Consider the following 21,918-nt stretch of genomic DNA (forward strand, 5'->3'; position numbering starts at 1 on the left):
CAAATAATAACTAATATCTAAATTAAACAATTATGTTGCGGTTCTGACGCGAGATATTTGCGCCATCTACAGGAAAATGCCAGTTATTACTTCACAACAGTCGACGTGATTGTGACCGCTGACTCTAAAACGTCATCAAGGTTATTTATTTGAAGTAAAACAAAAATACTTGCATATATTTCTAAAATATAGTTTTAAAGATAGTTCTTGACGTCTTCCAAAAATCTTCAGCAAATGTAGATAGATCAATTGTTGACTGACATGCGAGCTCCACCAATCCTAACAAAGGGTGCTCTTAAGGCACCGCCCATGACGACACGACGAACCAATCAGCGTACCGCGTCGGGCGGCGCTGGGCGGTGCGGCGCGCCAGAGGACAAAGGTAACAGGTTGCTCCCGTCCCATGATGAACTTGTGTGGCTGGTTTGATATGAGGGTGTTGCTGTTTCACTGCTGTTGATGCAATTTGATGGCTATACGATCCATAGCTGAGCTGTCGAAAAGTACATCGGTACAAGTGGAGTAACGAATCAAAGCCATCACAAGCCACCACTGAAGGATTCTCACAACATGAGGTATGTTTGGTAACTTTTGGTGCCAGACTGCTGAGACCAGACGCAGGCCAGCCTGCAGACTGTCAGTGCAACGCGATCCGCTCCTCTCGCTGTAGCGCTTAGTGTTGTGTCAATGCACTTTAAGACTAATCGTTAACTTTATCCCACCTGCTGATGACTTTGCATCTAAGTGTTGAGGTTGGTTTCCCTACATGTTGATGAACTATAGATTGGGTTTGTAGCTCTCCTCAGACAACAGGTCTCGTTAGTTGGTAGGACGGTCCTGCGGACTGCGGCTTATATCAATGTTTATTTGTTAACGAGAGGGATTTATGAACGTTACTCACAGAGTAGTATTCAATTAAGATGATGGATTATTTTGTTTCGGATAAATGTGTACCCTGCTGAGGCAGTTAGACGTAGCCTACACTAAGCGATTCAGGACTACCCGGGCTGTACAATAGTTAGAAAATAACAAGACGTAACGTTAGTGTGTGGCCTACTACTGCAGATTATTTAGTGGAATATCCTCCATGCAAATATGACTCAGTGGAAACAAGTGCACGAAGTAGGATGGTCATAGTTGAGAGATCCTTATATATTGTTATTGATGTAACACTAACTCAGTGTTACACTTATCCCACTCTGGCTATTCAGAGAGGGAAGAATGGTGCTGCTTGTCTGAATGGGAAAGAGGAGCAGTAACTAGTTTGGAAACCGTGATGAACAGTGAGGACTGAAAGAGAGAAGGGCTCTGCTCAAAGCCAGGAATGCAATGTAAAAAAAAAAAAGCCATAGGTAAGCCTATGTTACGTGTTTCTATTAGTGTAAAAACGTTTCGGATTTATTTTGTCAAAAGAAACATAATTATATTTGTTTTGGCTCAGTGATACTCTAAAAAAAGAGTCATTGCTGTCATGACTCATACAATTTTGCTGTTGCTGTCTCGTCTTCTAATCTTGGTTTCCGTTTTCTTAAATAAGTTTACTGTCAGTAAATTGAACTATAGAGAAATATTAAAAGGGAGCAGATGATCGTAAGGTGCCTGTGAGTGAACCACACATACAGTACCTGAATGAACTGCAGCGGCTACCTTGGTTAACACCAAGTGATGCACGAGTTGCAAAACAATAAATCCTTACTAACAGTAAGTTATAGTAAACCGTTGGTCCCTGCTGCCTCTGGTCAGGTAAGAACTGCCCGGTTGGGAATATACTTGATGATACCTGGTTTGGTATTGAAGCAGGATGTGTATTTAAGCGAGACATAGCGAGACATGTCCAGTCAGACCAGACTGATAAGGGTGTGCTGAAGAGTGGAGACGCTCGTAGCATAGAGGGGCCTGGTAGAAGGGAATGATAGAGGCTGTGGACAGACTGACAGTGTGGTCTGTAGGTTATGGTTATTAGCAGGAGGTTTGTGGTGAATGAGGGTGCACATTCTCAAAATTGCTGCCCTGGTTTTCTGCCCCATATCTCTGGAACAATGGGATGGGTCCCCCTCATTCCACGCCCATCAGGTCCCTGACCTGTTTACTTCTCTGATGCCATGACAATGACACAATAACCATTAAGGGAGGGACCAAGAGTGTGTGATGGAACGATTGTTTGAAAGAAACAACATTTTGACTAGTCCCATTGCCAGTGATGATAAATGTGTCAATCTGAAATGATTTGCATATTCAGCTATTTCGGTTTTACATCATATCTTCTGCTATGTCATTAGTGCCTTTAAACCATCTGACCATGCTTTGCCCCTTGCTCCCACCCTTGTGGCTGTTCCCCTGGTTTACCCTAAGAAAGCATGCTGTTTAGATCCACACTTAATACCCCCGCCCTTATCTTCTGCCCCTTTCTCTCATGGAATGCCCTTGGTAATCGCACTGGAGTGTGTGACGTAAACACTTGACCTGCAGACTTCATGGCCAACTAAACAAACTGGCTGAGTGGTTCCTCTACAGCTCCCATAGGACCTCAGATCATTAGGGCTCTTCAGACCCACGTCTTTGTCCCCTTAAACTGACCGTAAACACCCACACAAACAGAACAGGCTTTGTTAAAAGTCATCCATTCAGCGTAACCTTTTGTATGTAATCAGTTATTTCATACATGGCACACACCTTAATCTAATTGCAAGCCACAAGTGTTTTATTGTGTTTTATTGTGTTTCCCTGGAAGTCAAGCCGAGTCCAACCTTAATATATGCTCTTCCTCCCCTTATGACCTTTTCCTCTGCTTCATAAGGCTAGATCCATGATGAAGATGGTAGTGGTTGCAGTGGTTGTGGGAGTATAAACTATTTTCCCTCTGTTGTCCGGAGCGTCAGACTTAAGTATTGGTTATTCTGAAACAAACGACCTAAACGCCCGTTCCATTGGGAATTCACCAGCTATTTGGCAGGGGAGGTCGATGACAGATACAAAGCCTGACCTTGGTAATTTTACCTGATAAGAGACATGTTGGCTGTTTATTCTTACTATCTCCACCCCCATTTCTTCTCTCTCGCGCGCTCTCTCGCTCTGGCACTGGCTCTGGCTATCGCTCTCGCTCTGTATCTGGAAGGAGTGGAGGAATCAGGGAGAGGTTTTTTTGCAGGAAGTGTCCAGCTGTAGTAGTGGAGATGAAGTACTTTTCTACTTTATCATTGTGCAACAATCAGATCAGTGAGTGAAGATAATGTATAAGGACGGAGTGGAATGAAGAGTGTGTCACTTAATGAATCGTGATGTGGGGTTGGGTAGCGTGGTTGTTCACATGCAGCGAGACTGGTATTATCGGTTGAGGATTGGCTGGCTTACTCACTGGTGTGGGTGAATTTGTAAGAGGGGAAATGTGGGTGTGGGTGGTTTCGGGTTAATCACTGGCGGAATACGCACACCGAGGACAAAGTCCACGCAGGCAGCTGAGAGACAGAAACTTATAGAACCATGCCCCAGTCTGTTTGTTCAAAGTGTGGCTCCCATTGGCGAGGAGGTTACCATGACCCAATTGAAGGACTATTGTATTCACCCAATCCTTTACTGCATGCACCAAGTCATCCAAACTGTTTTCAGTATTGTAAGAAAGCTGATGAGGTTATAGGCCTTAAAGGTTTGGTTGTTGCCAGTCTTTCAAACACAAGAAGGTTCATAGTGGATGATCTTTTAGATAATCACTTGATTATAAACTTTTAATTAATAAAAGTAAAAGAAAATATGAATAACACATCATTGACCTCAGTGTTGGTGTTCCATTGATCTGAACTTGGTGATCATTTCGACCCACTTTGATAACGAGAATATAGTTTCAACCCTGTTAACCACTGCTACCAAAAGCCTTAGCAATGTATTGGGGTCACACTTTATGTTTTGGCAGAAGAATAGAATACAACCTCATCTGTTCTTTTTTTCACCACAAACTTACTCGGGGTCTCCTGTTTCTACGCATTCCCGCCGACCTCAGCGTGAGCACGTCCTCCGGCGGCCAGGCCCCCTTGGACCACGGGGTCCAAATCCGCTTCATCAAGGACCTCCAGGGCGCCCGCGGCGGCGGCGGCGGCGGGGTCCCGGGGCCCCCCCCGGCGCCGTCCAGGACCAAGCCCCGTCCCGCCTCCAAGTACGGGGTGGCGGTGCGGGTGCAGGGCATCGCCGGCCAGCCCTACGTGGTCCTCAAGGACGGAGGGGAGAAGGGCGACTCGTACGGCGTGCAGCTGAAGACGCACTACCCCCCTGGCTACGGCAGCCTGCCGCGGCGCAGGGGGAAGGCGGAGGCGGGGGAGCAGCAGCAGGAGGAGGTGCTGTACGGAGCAGGCGGGGGGGCGCTGCGCAGGGCCCAGTCACACGGCTCGCTGCTGGACCGGGACGGGGAGGAGCCCGGAGGGGGAGGAGGAGGAGGAGGAGGAGGAGAGGAGTTCCAGCTGCGGCCCCCGGGGGACGGGAGGTCGGGTAGCTATGGCAACCTTGATGGAGGGCTGGTCGTCGGCAAGGAGAGAGAGCGCGCCGCCAGGGAGGCGGACCTGAACGGGCGATATCAGAACGGCTCCCTCGACGGGACGAGGGGGGGCCAGGTCAGGCTCAACCCCCCCCCTCCTGCTGCTCGTCCCCCTCAGAACACAGAGCTCCACTCGGGGCAGAGACGGACCACCCCCGTCAACAGACTGATCAACAGGTTTGATGGCGGCGGAGGAGGAGGAGGAGGAGGAGGAGGAGGAGGAGGAGGAGAAGGTGGTGGTGGTGGAACAGAGCAACAAAGGGTCTACTCTCCACGACCAGAAGACCCCAGAGAGGCCTCCCCTGTGCTCACCCCCAACCCCTACTCCTCCAGGCCCTCCTCTACCGACAGCAGCCCGGGACGGAACCAGAGCTCCGCCTCCAGTGGGCCTCATCAGTGGTCTCCACCGGGGAGACCACTTGCTGTGGACAACACCGCTCCCGTCCAGAACACAGAGAAACACGTAAGATCACCTTCTGGTATAAGCTGGTTAACGATTCAATGAGTTGTTACTGTTCTAAAAATATGAATCTCATGCCAATGCAACCCGAGTATCATTACACACTGAGGTCTCTGCCTGAAGGTGACCCCTGACCTTTTATTGGACCAGGGTCAGGTGGTGAACGAGGAAGAGGAGCAGCTCATGCAGACCCTGTACAGCATCCTGAGAGACGGGTAAGGACCACCTTCCACATTCCCTCACCTCTTCTGAGACCCAGGTTTCCGAGCAGGGGTTCCTAGATTCACCCTAGTGTGATCAATAAGTTATTAACGCTCCGATTACTGTAACTGATCCTGTGTGGTTGTCTCCCCCCTCTCACTCTCTCGCTCTTAGAACCAGTGAGAGTGAGGCGGCCATCAAGCAGAAAGTCAGGGTCATATTCCAGAAGGTCCAGAGCCTCAGGGTACATGCCTCTCCTTATCTCTCACAGCCCACCACAGTATTAACTGTAACCGTGGTAACGGTTCTATGCTAATGCGTTGTGATTCCCAGTCCAGGGACGGGTCCGGTGCGCAGTGGAGGAAAGAGAAGGGAGCTGGAGAGGAGCCTGGGGGAGCTGCAGGCCGCTCTGAAGGAGGAGAGGAGGGTAGGTGGAGAGGAGCCTGGGGAGGAGGAGAGGTCCATACCTCCTGGTCCATACCTCCTGGTCCATACCTCCTGGTTCTCTAAAGCTTTCTCCTGCTGGGCCTCCTCCAGCTGGAGGGGGGCCAACACCTCCTCCTCCTCCTCCCGCTCCTAGACTCTTAAAATGATGAAGGCACACACTTTGTTTTAGGTCACTTTGGGTTGTGTGAAGGAACCCTGAGCAGAATAAATAACATGAGGTGAATTCAGTGGCTACTCATCTCGTCTTTTATCGCTCATTTTGTAGTATTCTGATTTAGGAGCCTAAAGGTTGTTTTAAAATGCCTCCAAAATATCCCAGTGGTCTAAAGGCCAGGGGTTGTCAAACACGCAGACAAACTTAACACTAATCTTATCTCTCTCATAACGACCCATTATACGCTGGTTTAAGGGAGTCTTAACCTCTAATGCCCCCATAAGAACTTAATCCCCAAAATGTATTTTCTCACCAGTCCTCTGGAAGCTTGCTGCCACATAATACAATCCCACATCGCTCAGGCCTTTTGTATTATGGTGATTAAAAAAATATATATAACATAGATAAGTATATATAAATATAATACTCACCAACGTTTTTTGTACATACAATGCTATGCATTTATTCACGTGTGTGTGTGTGTGTGTGTGTGTGTGTGTGTGTGTGTGTGTGTGTGTGTGTGTGTGTGTGTGTGTGTGTGTGTGTGTGTGTGTGTGTGTGTGTGTGTGTGTGTGTGTGTGTGTGTGTGCAGGGCTCCAGCGGCAGGCCGGACCCTGCTCTCCGGGAGCAGCTGGAGTCGTCCCTGGACGAGAACATCCACCTGCAGGAGCTGCTGGGCAGGAAGAACAAGGAGTTAACACAGACACAGGCTGAGTGAGGACCTACACACACACACTAAAGAACAAGGAGTTAACACAGACACAGGCTGAGTGAGGACCTACACACACACACTAAAGAACAAGGAGTTAACACAGACACAGGCTGAGTGAGGACCTACACACACACACTAAAGAACAAGGAGTTAACACAGACACAGTGAGGACCTACACACACACACACACACACACACTAAAGAACAAGGAGTTAACACAGACACAGTGAGGACCTACACACACACACACACACACACACACACACACACACTAAAGAACAAGGAGTTAACACAGACACAGTGAGGACCTACACACACACACTAAAGAACAAGGAGTTAACACAGGCTGAGTGAGGACCTACACACACACACTTCTACATGATATTCATTCATCTATGAAGGTTTTTGTTATGCATTCTACATTCATTATTTGTTTCTATGGTTTTTAATTTTTTCATGATTTCTAAAAGGGTAAACAACGCTAGATGCCGATGCTAACATCATTAAACAACACTTGTTCTGAACTCTTAACACATGCTCCCACAAACTGTTTTGGAATGTAATCTTTGATTGGGTGTTGAAACTCTGCTCGAGTGTGGGGCACGAGGTTCCCAAATACCAAAGCTATCACACTGCTGAACACTCACCCCCCGTGTCCATCCCCCCCCCGCAGTGACTGAGCCACTTCACCACCCCAGCACAGTGCCTCGTGTGTGTGGTTGAAGCAGGCTCCCTGTTCTGCTCCAACAGGCTGATTCAGCTGCGGATGGAGAGGGAGAACGCCGAGACGCGGGTCAGGGATGTGGAGGACCAACTGGCCGAGCTCCAAGACGAGCTGAGGGAGAGCAGCAGGACGGTACAGGCACTGACCTACACTGACCCACACCCACACTGACCTACACTGACCTACACTGACCTACACTGACCCACACCCACACTGACCTACACTGACCCACACTGACCTACACTGACCTACACTGACCTACACTGACCCACACCCACACTGACCCACACCCACACTGACCTACACTGACCTACACTGACCTACACTGACCCACACTGACCTACACTGACCCACACTGACCTACACTGACCTACACTGACCTACACTGACCCACACCCACACTGACCTACACTGACCCACACTGACCTACACTGACCCACACTGACCTACACTGACCTACACTGACCTACACTGACCCACACCCACACTGACCTACACTGACCTACACTGACCCACACCCACACTGACCTACACTGACCCACACCCACACTGACCTACACTGACCCACACTGACCTACACTGACCTACACTGACCTACACTGACCCACACCCACACTGACCCACACCCACACTGACCCACACCCACACTGACCTACACTGACCTACACTGACCTACACTGACCCACACTGACCTACACTGACCCACACCCACACTGACCTACACTGACCCACACTGACCCACACTGACCTACACTGACCCACACCCACACTGACCTACACTGACCCACACTGACCCACACTGACCTACACTGACCCACACCCACACTGACCCACACCCACACTGACCTACACTGACCTACACTGACCCACACTGACCTACACTGACCCACACCCACACTGACCCACACTGACCTACACTGACCCACACCCACACTGACCCACACCCACACTGACCCACACTGACCTACACTGACCTACACTGACCTACACTGACCCACACTGACCTACACTGACCTACACTGACCCACACCCACACTGACCTACACTGACCTACACTGACCTACACTGACCCACACTGACCTACACTGACCTACACTGACCCACACTGACCCACACCCACACTGACCTACACTGACCCACACTGACCCACACTGACCTACACTGACCCACACCCACACTGACCTACACTGACCTACACTGACCTACACTGACCCACACTGACCTACACTGACCTACACTGACCCACACTGACCCACACCCACACTGACCTACACCCACACTGACCTACACTGACCCACACCCACACTGACCTACACTGACCCACACTGACCCACACTGACCCACACTGACCTACACTGACCTACACTCACCCACACTGACCTACACTGACCCACACTGACCCACACTGACCTACACTGACCTACACTGACCCACACTGACCTACACTGACCCACACTGACCCACACTGACCTACACTGACCTACACTGACCTACACTGACCCACACCCACACTGACCTACACTGACCCACACTGACCCACACTGACCCACACTGACCCACACTGATCCACACTGATCCACACTGACCCACACTGACCTACACTGACCTACACTGTGGGGTCTGGGTTAAGGTCTGGGTTAAGGGGTCTGGGTTAAGGGGTCTGGTTAAAGGGGTCTGGGTTAAGGTCTGGGTTAAGGGGTCTGGGTAAAACGTTGGTCACTTTGTAATCTTTAAACCTGTCACTCTTCTAGCTATTAATCCATTCAAATATGAATATACACATTGTTGAACGTTCCCTTCTCAAGGAGTAACGCCTGGCCAGCCACGAGGCACCCAGCTGGACTGTACATCTCGTTGTTGTGCTTGAGGCTTTATGAAGTGGTGTTTTATATTACACCCAGTTCCTCTTGGCTACTTGTCAGACGAGGCGTGCCAAGCAATCCCTCTGAGCTGTGACGTGTGATCGGGGGGTAATTGATGGCGTTTGCACAGCGTCACAGAATTTATGACGAGCGAGGCCCAACCAGGAAAGGGAATCAGACGTACGTACGTGAAAGAGGACGGTGCGCGGGGCGTGTCTCCTCCGTAGGAGCTGGCGGGCTTCCAGGCGCGGCTGGCGGAGGCCGCCCAGCTGCGGCAGCGTCTGGAGGAGGGCCTGCGGCAGCGGGAGCGCGAGCTGACGGCGCTGAAGGGCGTGCTGAAGGACGAGGTGGCGTCGCACGACCGCGACGTGGAGAGCCTGCGGGAGCAGTACAGCACCGACATGGAGAAGCTCCGCAGCAGCATGGAGCAGGTGTCCCAGGTACGCACGCGCACACGCACGCACACGCACGCACGCACGCACGCACGCACGCACGCACGCGCACTACACAGGCGTATGGATATGGAAGGCCGAAAGGGCCGAACTGTGAACGTATATTCATTCAAATGGATTCATCTGAAGAACAGAACGCGTTTGGGTGGTCGGTGCTCATGTCCCATGTCTCACAAGGCGACCGCGATGCACACATCTCACCTGAGAGACGACAATTGGGAACTAAGTTCTGCGGCGTGGACACCTAGCCTAACCTCTGCCCCCCCCCGTTAGTCCCAGGCTGGCATCGAGGCGGAGCGGCTGCGGGTCAACTCCTCGGTGCGCTCCCTTCAGCAGCAGCTGGAGGACTGCCGGGACGAGAGCGGCCAGTGGATGGAGCAGTTCCACACCACCAAGGACGAGCTGCGCAGCACCAAGCAGGAGTGAGTGCAGCCCCCCCCCCCCCTGTACCACGTACCCTACACTAAAGGGTCTTGTGTCCGCACTGCGGCAGCTTGTGTTTTCACACTTCTCCTCTGTTGCATTCTAAGGTTATCATGATTGATCTGTTCTCTCTCTCTTTCGTCCGGCCCCTGACGGGCGTGTCCGTCAGGGAGACTCCAGGCAGCCCCCAGCCACCGTGAGAACGACTAGGGAGCAGCCCCCCGTGTTCACCTTCTAGTGGACCTAGTCCAGTGATTGTAGTTCTGAGACGGCCCCTCCCCTAACTTAGATCTGTGGTGTAGAAAACAAACACGGATGACGCAGAGTGTGGATGTCTCGTAGTTGTGTGTGTGTTTTGTGTATTTAGATATGAGAGTATTGATCTGATCTGATCTGATCTGATTGATTTGATTTGGAAAAAAAATCACAACAACAAAAACAAAACCTACTGACACATCTAACTTTAATCAAGCTGCTGTGATTCAACAAAGCCAAGCACCTTTTAATGGGACGCGCTGCGGAGGCGGTGGTGTTGTGACACTGTGGAGGCGGCGGTGTTGTGACGCGCTGCGTGTGTGTGCACCGGTCCAGACTGCTGAAGGTGCGTCTGGATAAGGAGGAGTTTGAGGAGGAGCTGAAGGAGCTCCAGGGACGGGTGAGCTCCATGAAGCAGCAGATCCCTGACCCCAGCCACGCAGAGGCCCTCAGCAAGGTGAGACACCCTCACTGAGGCCCCCAGCAAGGGGCCCTCCTCTAACACACCCTCACTGAGGGGCCCCTCCTCTAACACACCCTCACTGAGGGGCCCCTCCTCTAACACACCCTCACTGAGGGGCCCCTCCTCTGACACACCCTCACTGAGGGGCCCCTCCTCTGACACACCCTCACTGAGGGGCCCCTCCTCTGACACACCCTCACTGAGGGGCCCCTCCTCTGACACACCCTCACTGAGGGGCCCCTCCTCTAACACACCCTCACTGAGGGGCCCCTCCTCTAACACACCCTCACTGAGGGGCCCCTCCTCTAACACACCCTCACTGAGGGGCCCCTCCTCTAACCCACCCTTCCTTCTTATATGTCGCTCATTCTCAAGGGTTTCAATTAAAAGAAGACACATCAAGTTGTAGGACACGGGGGTCCAGAGTGTGTATCAACAGCGGGCCGGCGGTGTCACGGTTATTTAGACTATTTATTTTGGTTCAGGCTTCTTCACAGTGACGCTGTTCATTGTAAACCTTTGATACTTTGACAGACTAACACAACTATATATATATATATATATATATATATATATATATATATATATATATATATACATACTATGTGTATCTTTGTCCTTCTTAAGAAAGTGTGCGTGTGTATTTTTCTCCAGGAGCTCTCAAGTTCCCGTTCTAACCTGCTGAAGGTGCAGTCAGAGGTGGAGAAGCACAGGACCGACGTGGACAGGAAGGTGATGGAGGTGATCTCCTTGAAAAAGGCCCACCAGGAGCAGGAGGCCGAGCTCAAGTACGAGATTGACAGGCTGAAGGACCAATTGAAGAAGGCCAAAGAGGAGTTTGCCAAGGAACAACAAAAAAGCAAAAAGGTTGGGATGTAGAGACCACCACCATTCATGCAACCCTAATCATAAAGATATATATTTTAAAAACAAACACCTATTGAATCCATTTGTGTGTGTGCTTAGCTCCCAGACCCTTCGGTCGTCTCCGAGATGGAGCAGAAGCTCGTAGAGGCCAAGGGGGAGGGGACTCGCCTTCAGGAGAAGCTCTCATTGGTCGAGGAGGAGCTACATTCTACCAAGACCCGCCTTTGCAGAGCGCAGACGGAACTAGCCGATCTCAGAGACTCGGAGAAGGAGCAGGAGGAAGCCAGCACACGTATCAGAGATAAAATCGTACGCCTTGAGGTGAGGACAGAAAAGGTCTTAATGCACACACACATGTAACACATAATACATACTGGGCTAGGGGCCTCCCAGCCAAAGGTACGGGGTTGTACACCCTACCTCCAGGGCATGTTTTCATAAAGTAAATAACGCTAGTAGTTATTGCAGCAAAAAAATCCTAATGCCATGGGACTGATGGGTTGATGAAATGGTTGTAACCTTGTTTGTGTGTCTGGGCGGGGCTCCGTCAGGCCCAGCTGCAGAGCAGCACCTCAGAGAGCTCTGAGCTGGAGCTGGCCCTCCACAGCCAGATCAGGGTGCTGAGGTCAGAGCTGGACGAGGCCAAGAGGAAAGCCTCCCGCCTGGGCCAGGAGAGCCACGAGCTGCGGCAGGGCCTGGAGGGCCGGGAGAGGGAGAAGGAGGCGCTGGCTCAGGCCCAGGGCCAGCTGGAGGAGGCCCGGCTGCAGCAGGAGAAGGCTCTGGAGAAGCTCCTCAAGGAGGTACGGACTGGGAGGGCTGTGTGGAGCGCTGGGATTGAAGGCTGGATTATTAAAATACTTAATAGATAATTCCTAATTCCCCTCTGGTTCTCGTCTCTTCCCACTCCCTGTGACTCCCTCTGTCTCCCTCTCCCTCCCTCCCTCTGACTCCCCCCTCTCTCTGACTCCCCCTCTCCCTCTGACTCCCCCTCTCTGACTCCCTCTCCCTCTCCCTCCCTCTGTCTCTCTCTGACTCCCTCTGTCTCCCTCTGACTCCCCCCTCCCTCTGACTCCCCCTCTCTGACTCCCTCTCCCTCTCCCTCCCTCTGTCTCTCTCTGACTCCCTCTGTCTCCCTCTGACTCCCCCCTCCCTCTGACTCCCTCTCTCTGACTCCCTCTGTCTCCCTCTCCCTCCCTCCCTCTCCCTCCCTCTGTCTCCCTCCCTCTCTCTGACTCCCTCTCCCTCTGTCTCCCTCTGACTCCCTCTCCCTCCCTCTGTCTCCCTCTGACTCCCTCCCTCTGTCTCCCTCTGACTCCCTCCCTCTGACTCCCTCTCCCTCTCCCTCTCCTTCCCTCTCCCTCCCTCTCCCTCCCTCTCCCTCCCTCTGTCTCCCTCTGACTCCCTCTCCCTCACTCTGACTCCCCTCTGTCTCCCTCTCCCTCCCTCTGTCTCCCTCTCCCTCCCTCTGTCTCCCTCTCCCTCCTTCTGTCTCCCTCCCTCTGTCTCCCTCTCCCTCCCTCTGTCTCCCTCTCCCTCTCCCTCCCTCTGTCTCCCTCTCCCTCCCTCTGTCTCCCTCTCCCTCCTTCTGTCTCCTTCTCCCTCCCTCTCCCTCCCTCTGTCTCCCTCTCTCTCCCTCTGTCTCCCTCTCCCTCCCTCTGTCTCCCTCTCCCTCCTTCTGTCTCCTTCTCCCTCCCTCTCCCTCCCTCTCCCTCCCTCTGTCTCCCTCTCCCTCCCTCTGTCTCCCTCTCCCTCCCTCTGTCTCCCTCTCCCTCTCCCTCCCTCTGTCTCCCTCTGTCTCCCTCTGTCTCCCTCTCCCTCCCTCTGTCTCCCTCTGTCTCCCTCTCCCTCCCTCTGACTCCCTCTGACTCCCTCTGACTCCCTCTGTCTCCCTCTCCCTCCCTCTCCCTCCCTCTGTCTCCCTCTGTCTCCCTCTCCCTCCCTCTGTCTCCCTCTGACTCCCTCTGACTCCCTCTGTCAGCATGAGTCGCTGCAGGGCTCCTCCAGAGAGGAGGTGCAGAGTCTGCGGGCTCAGCTGGAGGAGCAGCGGGAGAAGACGCGCAAGGAGACTCAAGAGGCCCATCGCCACGGCAACGATGCTCAGGCTGATCTGGAAAGGAGCCAGGCCAGTCTGAGGAGGCTGGAGGAGGAGGTGCGTCTCTGTACTCCTGTGTGTTTTTCAGTGCTGTTATTGTAGTGTTTGTCATTGTTCCTTCTTAGACAAAGTATCATCCACATGGTCAACATGTGATCAAATAACAAGTAGACCTTTGGCAGAGAGGCGCCCACATGGTAAAGAGAAACTAGACCAGAGAAGAGACTTTCGGGGAGGTGTTGATTTTTTGCATATCTAGTTACCATTGTGGTTAGCGATGTTGTAATCAATCTATGCTACCTGAATTAATGACATTAAGCATAGCATTGCAAGCATTGCAAGTAACGCTTACAATGTACCAAGATGGGTACGAGACGAAAGTTCAGTGATAAGAAAACCACAAAACAAAATGTTTCAGGCACAGAGTTACATCTGTGCCTGAAACATTTTCAGAGGAGAAGTGTTGATACAATTCAATGTAGAGGGTTTATATTGTGTATTATGGTTACGGAGAAGCATTTACTAGGGTTTAAGGAAATTAAGCTCGAAATACAACCAATAGCAAAAGGATGTCTTGTGTGTGTGTGTGTGTGTGTGTGTGTGTGTGTGTGTGTGTGTGTGTGTGTGTGTGTGTGTGTGTGTGTGTGTGTGTGTGTGTGCGTGTGCGCGCATGTAGATGTCGCGGCAGAAGAAGGAGCTGCTGCTGGCGTGTGAGGAGCGGGACAACCACCAGCTGGACCGCGAGCTGCTCACCAACCGACTGCGCCACCTGGAGGCCGAGCTGGAGAACAGCAAGAACAGCCACAGCGAGAAGAGCCGCGAGGGCCGGCTGCTGGAGGTGGGCTCACCGATCAATAGTGTTATTGATCAGTAGATTAGTGTTATTGATCAGTAGATTAGTGTTATTGATCAATAGTATTAGTGTTATTGATCAATAGATTAGTGTTATTGATCAATAGTATTAGTGTTATTGATCAATAGATTAGTGTTATTGATCAATAGTATTAGTGTTATTGATCAATAGATTAGTGTTATTGATCAATAGTATTAGTGTTATTGATCAATAGTATTAGTGTTATTGATCAATAGTATTAGTATTATTGATAGGATTGATGTTTTAGACATTTGTATTAGTTTATTCTAGTTCATGTTTTATGAAGTTATTTCTATTTTTTATTCCTATTTTTTATTTGTATATGTTATTGTTCTCTGCAGAGAACAATCTGAAGACGAGATACAAACTGCTCAAATGTCCTGCAGTTATTAGTAGTAATAATAGATTATTTATTAGTCATGTGTTGTCATGTGTTCCGCTGTGGTCCTATATCTTGGTGGTTGTCATGCGTTCCGCTGTGGTCCTATATCTTGGTGGTTGTCATGTGTTCCGCTGTGGTCCTATATCTTGGTGGTTGTCATGTGTTCCGCTGTGGTCCTATATCTTGGTGGTTGTCATGTGTTCTATGGCCGCTGTGGTCCTATATCTTGGCGGCTGCTCGTCTGCGTGCTGCAGGATAAGCTGAAGCGGCTGGAGCTGGAGCTGGAGGAGGAGAAGGGCAACGGCGAGATGCTCATGGACCGGGTGAACCGCAGCCGCGACCAGATCGACACGCTGCGCTCGGAGCTGCTGCAGGAGAGGTCCTCCAAGCAGGACCTGGAGCTGGACAAGACCGCCATGGAGAGACACGTACGCACGTCACGTCAATGGGTTCCTCTCGGTCCTTTAAAGCTGCACTGTGTTGGTTCTGCCATTAGCAGCCTCTACGGCGTTGTAGCTCCATCTACAGCGAGATCATTTCATGGGCTCCTATTTTACTACCAAGTGTGAGTGAGACCAGCCACAGCAAGCTGTCTCTAGATCTGCCCAGCCCTGTGACTTGGAGACATCCCAAGTGGGAGATGGATCACACACACCTAGTAGTAAGATAGGGGCTCCTCAAAGACTAAAACAATTCATGAGAAAAACGAATGAGAAACGTTGTAGTTCAGATATTGTTGTGTGTGGTTAATAGCTGCAGTTAACATAACAAGGAGACAGTGAGGGCTCCAAGTAGGCTGAGGCCTAATTGAGCCTCCACACTCCCCTGTCATCATTAATGACTTACTGTGTGTTCACAACAAAAGACACATTTGTCGCCTGGTTGCGGTGTCGCCTGAGTTTTGTCGCATGACAAGTCATAATCCGTCGCTGTAGTTATTTGTGCAAGTTTTATCACGCAAATATAGTCGCGCGTGTATGAGGAAGTTGAGTTGTTGTGGAAGTACCAGAGACGTCGGAGAACCCGACGCAGTCTATTCATAATATCATCCGGAGGCGCACACAGCTTTTGGCCGTGATGTTATATATTATATTATATAGACATTTAATATTATATGGTACAATATCATATAATATTATATATAGAGCTCCGGGAGTCGCAAACGGCAACAATCACTCTCCTCTCTTCTCCTCCATGCTGCGGTTCACTCCGGACTGTTACGTTACGTCACTCAGGGAGTGAACGCTGATTGGCACACGCAATCACGCAACCACGCGAATGTCAGGGCAAAGTTCAAATATTTCAACTCGAGCAAAAGTGTCACGCTGCAAATCCTCATGAACGCGCTCGCCCGTGACAGGGCGTTCATGCCGCTCCACAAGTCAAATCTTGCCGCAGGTTTTTCTAGCGACAAATGTCGCCTGATACGCGTCTCTACGTTGACTTTGTACGCGGTTGTGTCGCCCCGTCGTGTTTGTGTGTGTGAACGCACAGTTAGTAGATCTGCCATCGTCAGATTATGCCTAAACATGCTGTTCCTGTGTACTACCTTTGTTGAGCTATAATAACGAGACTCTAGGCCTACATTCGGTGTCTTGGTGGTCATTAAACTTGAACATTTGCAATCAACATGTGCAATCTTCATTGACCTATAACAAATGTCAAGCTGTTCAAAGCACTAACCAAACACCAACACACAGCTGAAGGAGCTGAGGAGCCGCCTGGCGGACATGGAGGGCCAATCTCGCTCCTCAGCAGGAGTCTCTCAGCTGGAGCTCAAAGTGCAGGAGCTGGAGGAACGCCTCCGCGCTGAGGACAGGTGGGCCGCACTACACCTCCCACAATGCAACATTAAAGCCTCTATTTTACTTCCAGAGAAGTTAGCCTTCTTGAGCTTCTGACAGAAATGCTTTAGGAAGTCAGGTGACGTAGTGTGACGAGCGACTAGGTGAGGAAGCATCCTGGGCGTAGGAAAAACAGCTCGCAGGAAAAGGATGAAAGCTCCCATCCATGAGAGATAAAAAAAAAACACAAGAGGACGTGCCCAAGAGTCATGTGCCCAGAAAGAGACCGCGGACTCTGAGGTCTGCTAAGCTGTGAAGCAGATGAAGGAGATGGGTCATGATGGCACCAATGTGAAGTATAACTGTGTGTCGGTTGACTACACAAACTATAAGGAAACAGCAAACAGTTCCACAAGGACGTTAGTTCAAGTGTGTCTTCATTTAAACCGCAAAGGGGAAAACGGAGGGGGTGGCGTCTAGTCTGTTTTTTCCGGAATCCAAGCCTTCATCGTCCTCTGTCTGTCCGGGTCTGGTCCACTTGTTTGAAATAGAGAGAACTTCTTAGACAAAGATGATGTTAAAGCAGTCGTTTTAAAGGTGATGTTAAAGCAGTCGTTTTAAAGGTGATGTTAAAGCAGTCGTTTTAAAGGTGATGTTAAAGCAGTCGTCTTAAAGGTGATGTTAAAGCAGTCGTTTTAAAGGTGATGTTAAAGCAGTCGTTTTAAAGGTGATGTTAAAGCAGTCGTTTTAAAGGTGATGTTTAAAGCAGTCGTTTTAAAGGTGATGTTAAAGCAGTCGTTTTAAAGGTGATGTTAAAGCAGTCGTTTCAAACATAAGCTAAAGCTGTAGTTTTGAGCGGTTGTCTATCCTCTCCTGGGTCGTCTCTGTTAGAGTCTGACCAGTGCTCTGCTCTAACACAGGGAGAAGAACTCCATGGTGGCGGCCCAGCGTCGCCTTGAGAGGAAACTGAAAGAGCTCAGCATGACCCAGGACGAGGAGAGACAGCAGCACACTGATCAGAGAGACCAGGTACACACACACACACACACACACACACACACACATACTCACTCACTCACTCACTCACTCACTCTGAGCCCCTGAAGCCTTACACACAGACATGTACACGCAACATGCAGGATGAATACAAAAAATCCCGTTAGTTTTAGAGCTCAGCTAATGACGTCCCAACACTCCGTCCGTACTGGCCTACCTTACCACGCAGCTCGCCTCTAGCTATGCCCTTTGGCACGGGCTCCCCTCCCACTCCAGGGAATAACTTGGAGACGTCTTAGGGGAGGGAGAGGCCTCTTGGGGAGAGGCCTGTGGGCTGCATCATGGGCCCTGGCCGGCGGGCAGTGGGCTGAGGAGGGTGGTTTGCGTTGCAGCTCACCCTGCGGGTGAAGGCCCTGAAGAGGCAGGTGGACGAGGGGGAGACGGAGGTGGAGCGCGTGGACGGGCTGAGGAGGAAGGCCCAGCGGGAGATGGAGGAGCAGGTGGAGCAGAAGGACGCGCTGCAGACCCGCATCACAGCGCTGGAGACAGAGCTCAAGTCAGTGTGTGTGTGTGTGTGTGTGTGTGAGAGAGACCAGCAGGCCACTGTGGTCGTCAAAAGCAAAACAACCGTCTCCTAGTGCTGAGAAGGCTTCTGTAAACGGTATTTATTTTAATTACCATGGACCAGAACCAAACTCAACCATGGTGCCAACAGAGTGTGTCTGCGTGTTTGTAGTATGGTCAACAGGGGGCACACTTCCATCAAACTTCCTGGAAGTGCAGGGAGACTATGGGAAGAGAATCTTCTAAAACAGGCCTACTGTATATGTACTTAGGCCAAACGTTATCCATGTAGCATATTTCTTACAGTGCTTCACATGAAAATAAAAGTGAGGAGATTAAAAAGGCAGCAGCAACAACAAAACCAATACAGCGCTCAAATGAACAAAACATAAAAATGATGAAGCAATAGTAGTCTGAATGAAATGAAAGGAGTGCAACAGGCGGTGACATGGCGGGCCCTTTGGGGCGGCAGTAGCTCAGGAGGTGGAGCGGGTTGGCTGGTAACCGGAAGGTTGCTAGTTCGATCCCCGGCTCCTCTTAGCTGATTTGTTGAGGTGTCCCTGAGCGAGACGCCTCACCCTGACTGCTCGCGATGAAATGGCCGGTGCCCGGCGTGGTGAACTCTGCCGTCGGTGTGTGAATGAATGGTTGCAAGTCGCTTTGGATAAAAGGATAAAATGGAAAATTTTGGATAAAATGGAAAAGAAAAAAATTGGATAAAAATTGGACAAAATCCCCTAAATGTAAGCTGTAAATGTTTGCTGCAGGAGGAAGAGCCAGGCGGTGAGACGCCAGGCCCTGGACTCCTCCGCGCTCAGCTCAGAGGACGACGACGACGACAGCCTGTACGACCCCTCTGGCATCACCTCCTACCTCACCGAGAGCAACCTGCAGACCAGCTCCTGCTAGGCCCCGGGGCCCCTGGGCCCCCAGGGCAGGGAGACGGGGAGCTGGGTCTCCAAGGGGATACCACAGTGGTGGGGGGGGGGCGGGGGAGTTCAGCTGGATTGGCTGAAATGCAATGGCTATAGTGTAGGGGGGGGGGGGGGGGTTGAATCAATATAGAGATTAGTCCAGTAGACTGGCTATTAAAAGGCCTCGAGGTGAATTGGAGGAAGCGCAGGACGTGGAGGGTTTTCCTGTGTTTCCTGTGGGGGGGGGGGGGGGGGTCTTTGGCTGAAGGGGCACTATATGTGGACTTTTTCTACAGAGCCACATTGTGTGCCTAATGATTTCAGTTTGAAAATTAAAGTGTTGTGGCTTTCTCTTTGGCCTGACATTATGGGTACACAGGCCTGCTGGAGGCGTCAGCCAGATGACAATAAGGCAGGGAGCGGTACATTCTAGGATGGGTCAATGAAGACACTGATAAAAAGTATGTCATCTGTATTTATGTAATAATACTGAGCCTAATGCCTCATTTGAAATCAGGACTGTGCTCTTGGTTCTTGGTACTTTCACTTCCGATTGATTTGGATTGAATAATGTAAAAACCTTTAGGTCCTTTCCTTCAGAGTTCCCTTGTATTTCCAGTGTGTGATTCCTACAGCACTCGCCTCAACTCACAGTTCATATATGCACACCTAATTGTTTTATTGATTGTTTTGTTGAGCCTGTATGACATTATGCATAATAATCAATGTTGGATTATAGTTAGTTTTGCATTGGAGCCACATGGACCAAATGTGTGTTAAAATGTTTATTATTACCACAAGTGTCTTTTGGACAAACAGTTTGTACAAGGATGGGACAAGCTGTTCCTGGCCAATGGGCCAAAGCCTCGTGATGAGATGGCTACTATTTCATCAACCATATCTTATGATTTCACTGTTGAAAATGTTCCTATAAAGTGTTCTCTTCTTTACCAATTGTGTTTTATGATCTAGTTTTCACTGTTGTGTAGGCTAGCTATAAAGGGAAATACACCAGCAATTTAATGTAGTATTAGCCTTGTATAGATACTGCTTAATGCCTGTACCAAGGTGGCGGGCAGTTTGAGGTCTGAATCCCTGTGAATAATAGGACTATTTTTTTAAATATAAGGTTAAATTCCAGGAGTGGACAGGGTAAGAGTGGAAACTATTTTCCAGGTACGGTCCAAAACTTCTTGTTAGGATAAATCTTCCTGTGTAAATGAACACATTTTAAGAGAAGATATTTAAATGAATATCTCGAGTGAGAAAATGTGCCTGTTTGAATGCAATGACTAAAAATGTGTGTGACTGAGTTAATCTATTTGGGAGCAGTTATGGGCGAGACATTTTCTCTGTACATAGAAAGCTAGATAAAACTGCACAACTTCTATGCATTCCCTTTTGTAATCTAACCTCTGAGTATCGGTTTTCTTTTTAAAGAATGAGTAATTTAGTCAACCTTGAAACTATTTGTAAACTTTAATATTTTTGAAAACATTTTGAGAAATCAGTAGTTATTAATGCAATTATTTGAACTGCCATGCAGATCTGTCTCTTTAAACTGTCGATAGCACTTCAAATTATTGAAATGTTTAGTGGTTAGAACATGGTATCTTTAATGATTCTGCACTGTGAATTTATACTGTATACTACTCTTGTTTTGTATTGGCCCCAATAAAATTGTACATGTAAGTGTAAGCAGAAAGTTCCTTTACATCTCAACAAAGCTTCATCTGTAGCTTTCTCAGATTGCACTTAACACATAGCCTACAATTGTTACAGGAACAGGTATAAAGCAAAAAACGTTAGTATGCTTTGCTAATGTTGATAGCAAGGTAGCACATTTTGTAATCCCACAATAATCATTGGTGTGGAAACTTAAAGTGTTCGCATTACATAATGCTACCATTGGTTTAAAACAGTTTACAGTACACCATCTCGATTACAGGTCTTAACAGCAACAACGCAGTCTGGTTTACATTGTCAAAGTTACTCCTGGTTTGTGCCTTCGCCCAGGTGTTTAAAGGAAGAGTAAAATGACTGAACTCAACCTCTTGATTTAACAACCGGAGTGAGTTGAGGTGGATTTACTGAATGAAAAGGTGGGAGTAGCACGTATTTCATACAGAATTGCCAAATTCTTGCATTTATTTTGAATGAAACAATAAATATGTCTGTGGTTCTGAGAGCCTATGGGCCCTCAGGCCTGAGGCCTTGGTGCATCGGGGCCCTCAGCGTTGGGGCGCTGGGCACACGCCTCCCTGGTCCCTGGTCCCTGCACTAATCCATCCTGTGAAGGAGGAGAGTTCCTCAACGTTTTTTTCTCTGAGGTCGTAGGTTCCCTTCAGACCAACTGCTATTATTCAGGCGTGAGGCTTTGGGCCAGTCAGACATAATGCGTGTTATTCAACTGTGGACAAGACGCATAGAGACACACCTTCAACTCTAATGAAGGTCTGTCTGGCTCTGCATTCTGCCCTGTTACATAACTGTTGACATTCAGGGTACCAGCTGGGAGCCATAGATCTCCTCTGATTGTTGAGCCATGTGGACTATATTGTCAGGCCTTTGTGTGTGTGTGTGTGTGTGTGTGTGTGGTGCATGCATGCGGGTGGGTGTGTTTATACACCACAAGCTACAAAGCTAAATCGGAATGTTTTTGTTATGCTGCATCATTATTCATTCACTATTTTCTGTTGAACCTTATCTCTTGTAGCAGCTGTAGATCTTGTCTGTGTTTGTGCACACATGGAATTATTCAAAGGAAGTT

General features: G+C 49.6%; 1 protein-coding gene across 1 annotated transcript; it reads left to right on the plus strand.

Moving 5' to 3' along the window:
- The first annotated feature begins 429 nt into the window (after positions 1-429).
- On the plus strand, positions 430-20,840 carry cgna (cingulin a). The gene is given in 21 exon segments (XM_084472233.1): positions 430-575; positions 3,995-4,985; positions 5,106-5,197; positions 5,358-5,427; positions 5,517-5,551; positions 5,553-5,610; positions 6,377-6,498; positions 7,247-7,352; positions 9,310-9,522; positions 9,808-9,956; positions 10,549-10,669; positions 11,330-11,542; positions 11,642-11,863; positions 12,094-12,342; positions 13,521-13,691; positions 14,311-14,472; positions 15,145-15,318; positions 16,591-16,709; positions 17,595-17,703; positions 18,063-18,226; positions 19,002-20,840. Coding segments are annotated over 21 exon segments (3,687 nt in total). The 5' UTR covers positions 430-570; the 3' UTR covers positions 19,144-20,840.
- Positions 20,841-21,918: the final 1,078 nt, after the last annotated feature.

Source organism: Micromesistius poutassou (genome assembly GCF_964030765.1).
Source record: "Micromesistius poutassou genome assembly, chromosome: 8".
In the NCBI taxonomy this organism is placed as follows: domain Eukaryota; kingdom Metazoa; phylum Chordata; class Actinopteri; order Gadiformes; family Gadidae; genus Micromesistius; species Micromesistius poutassou.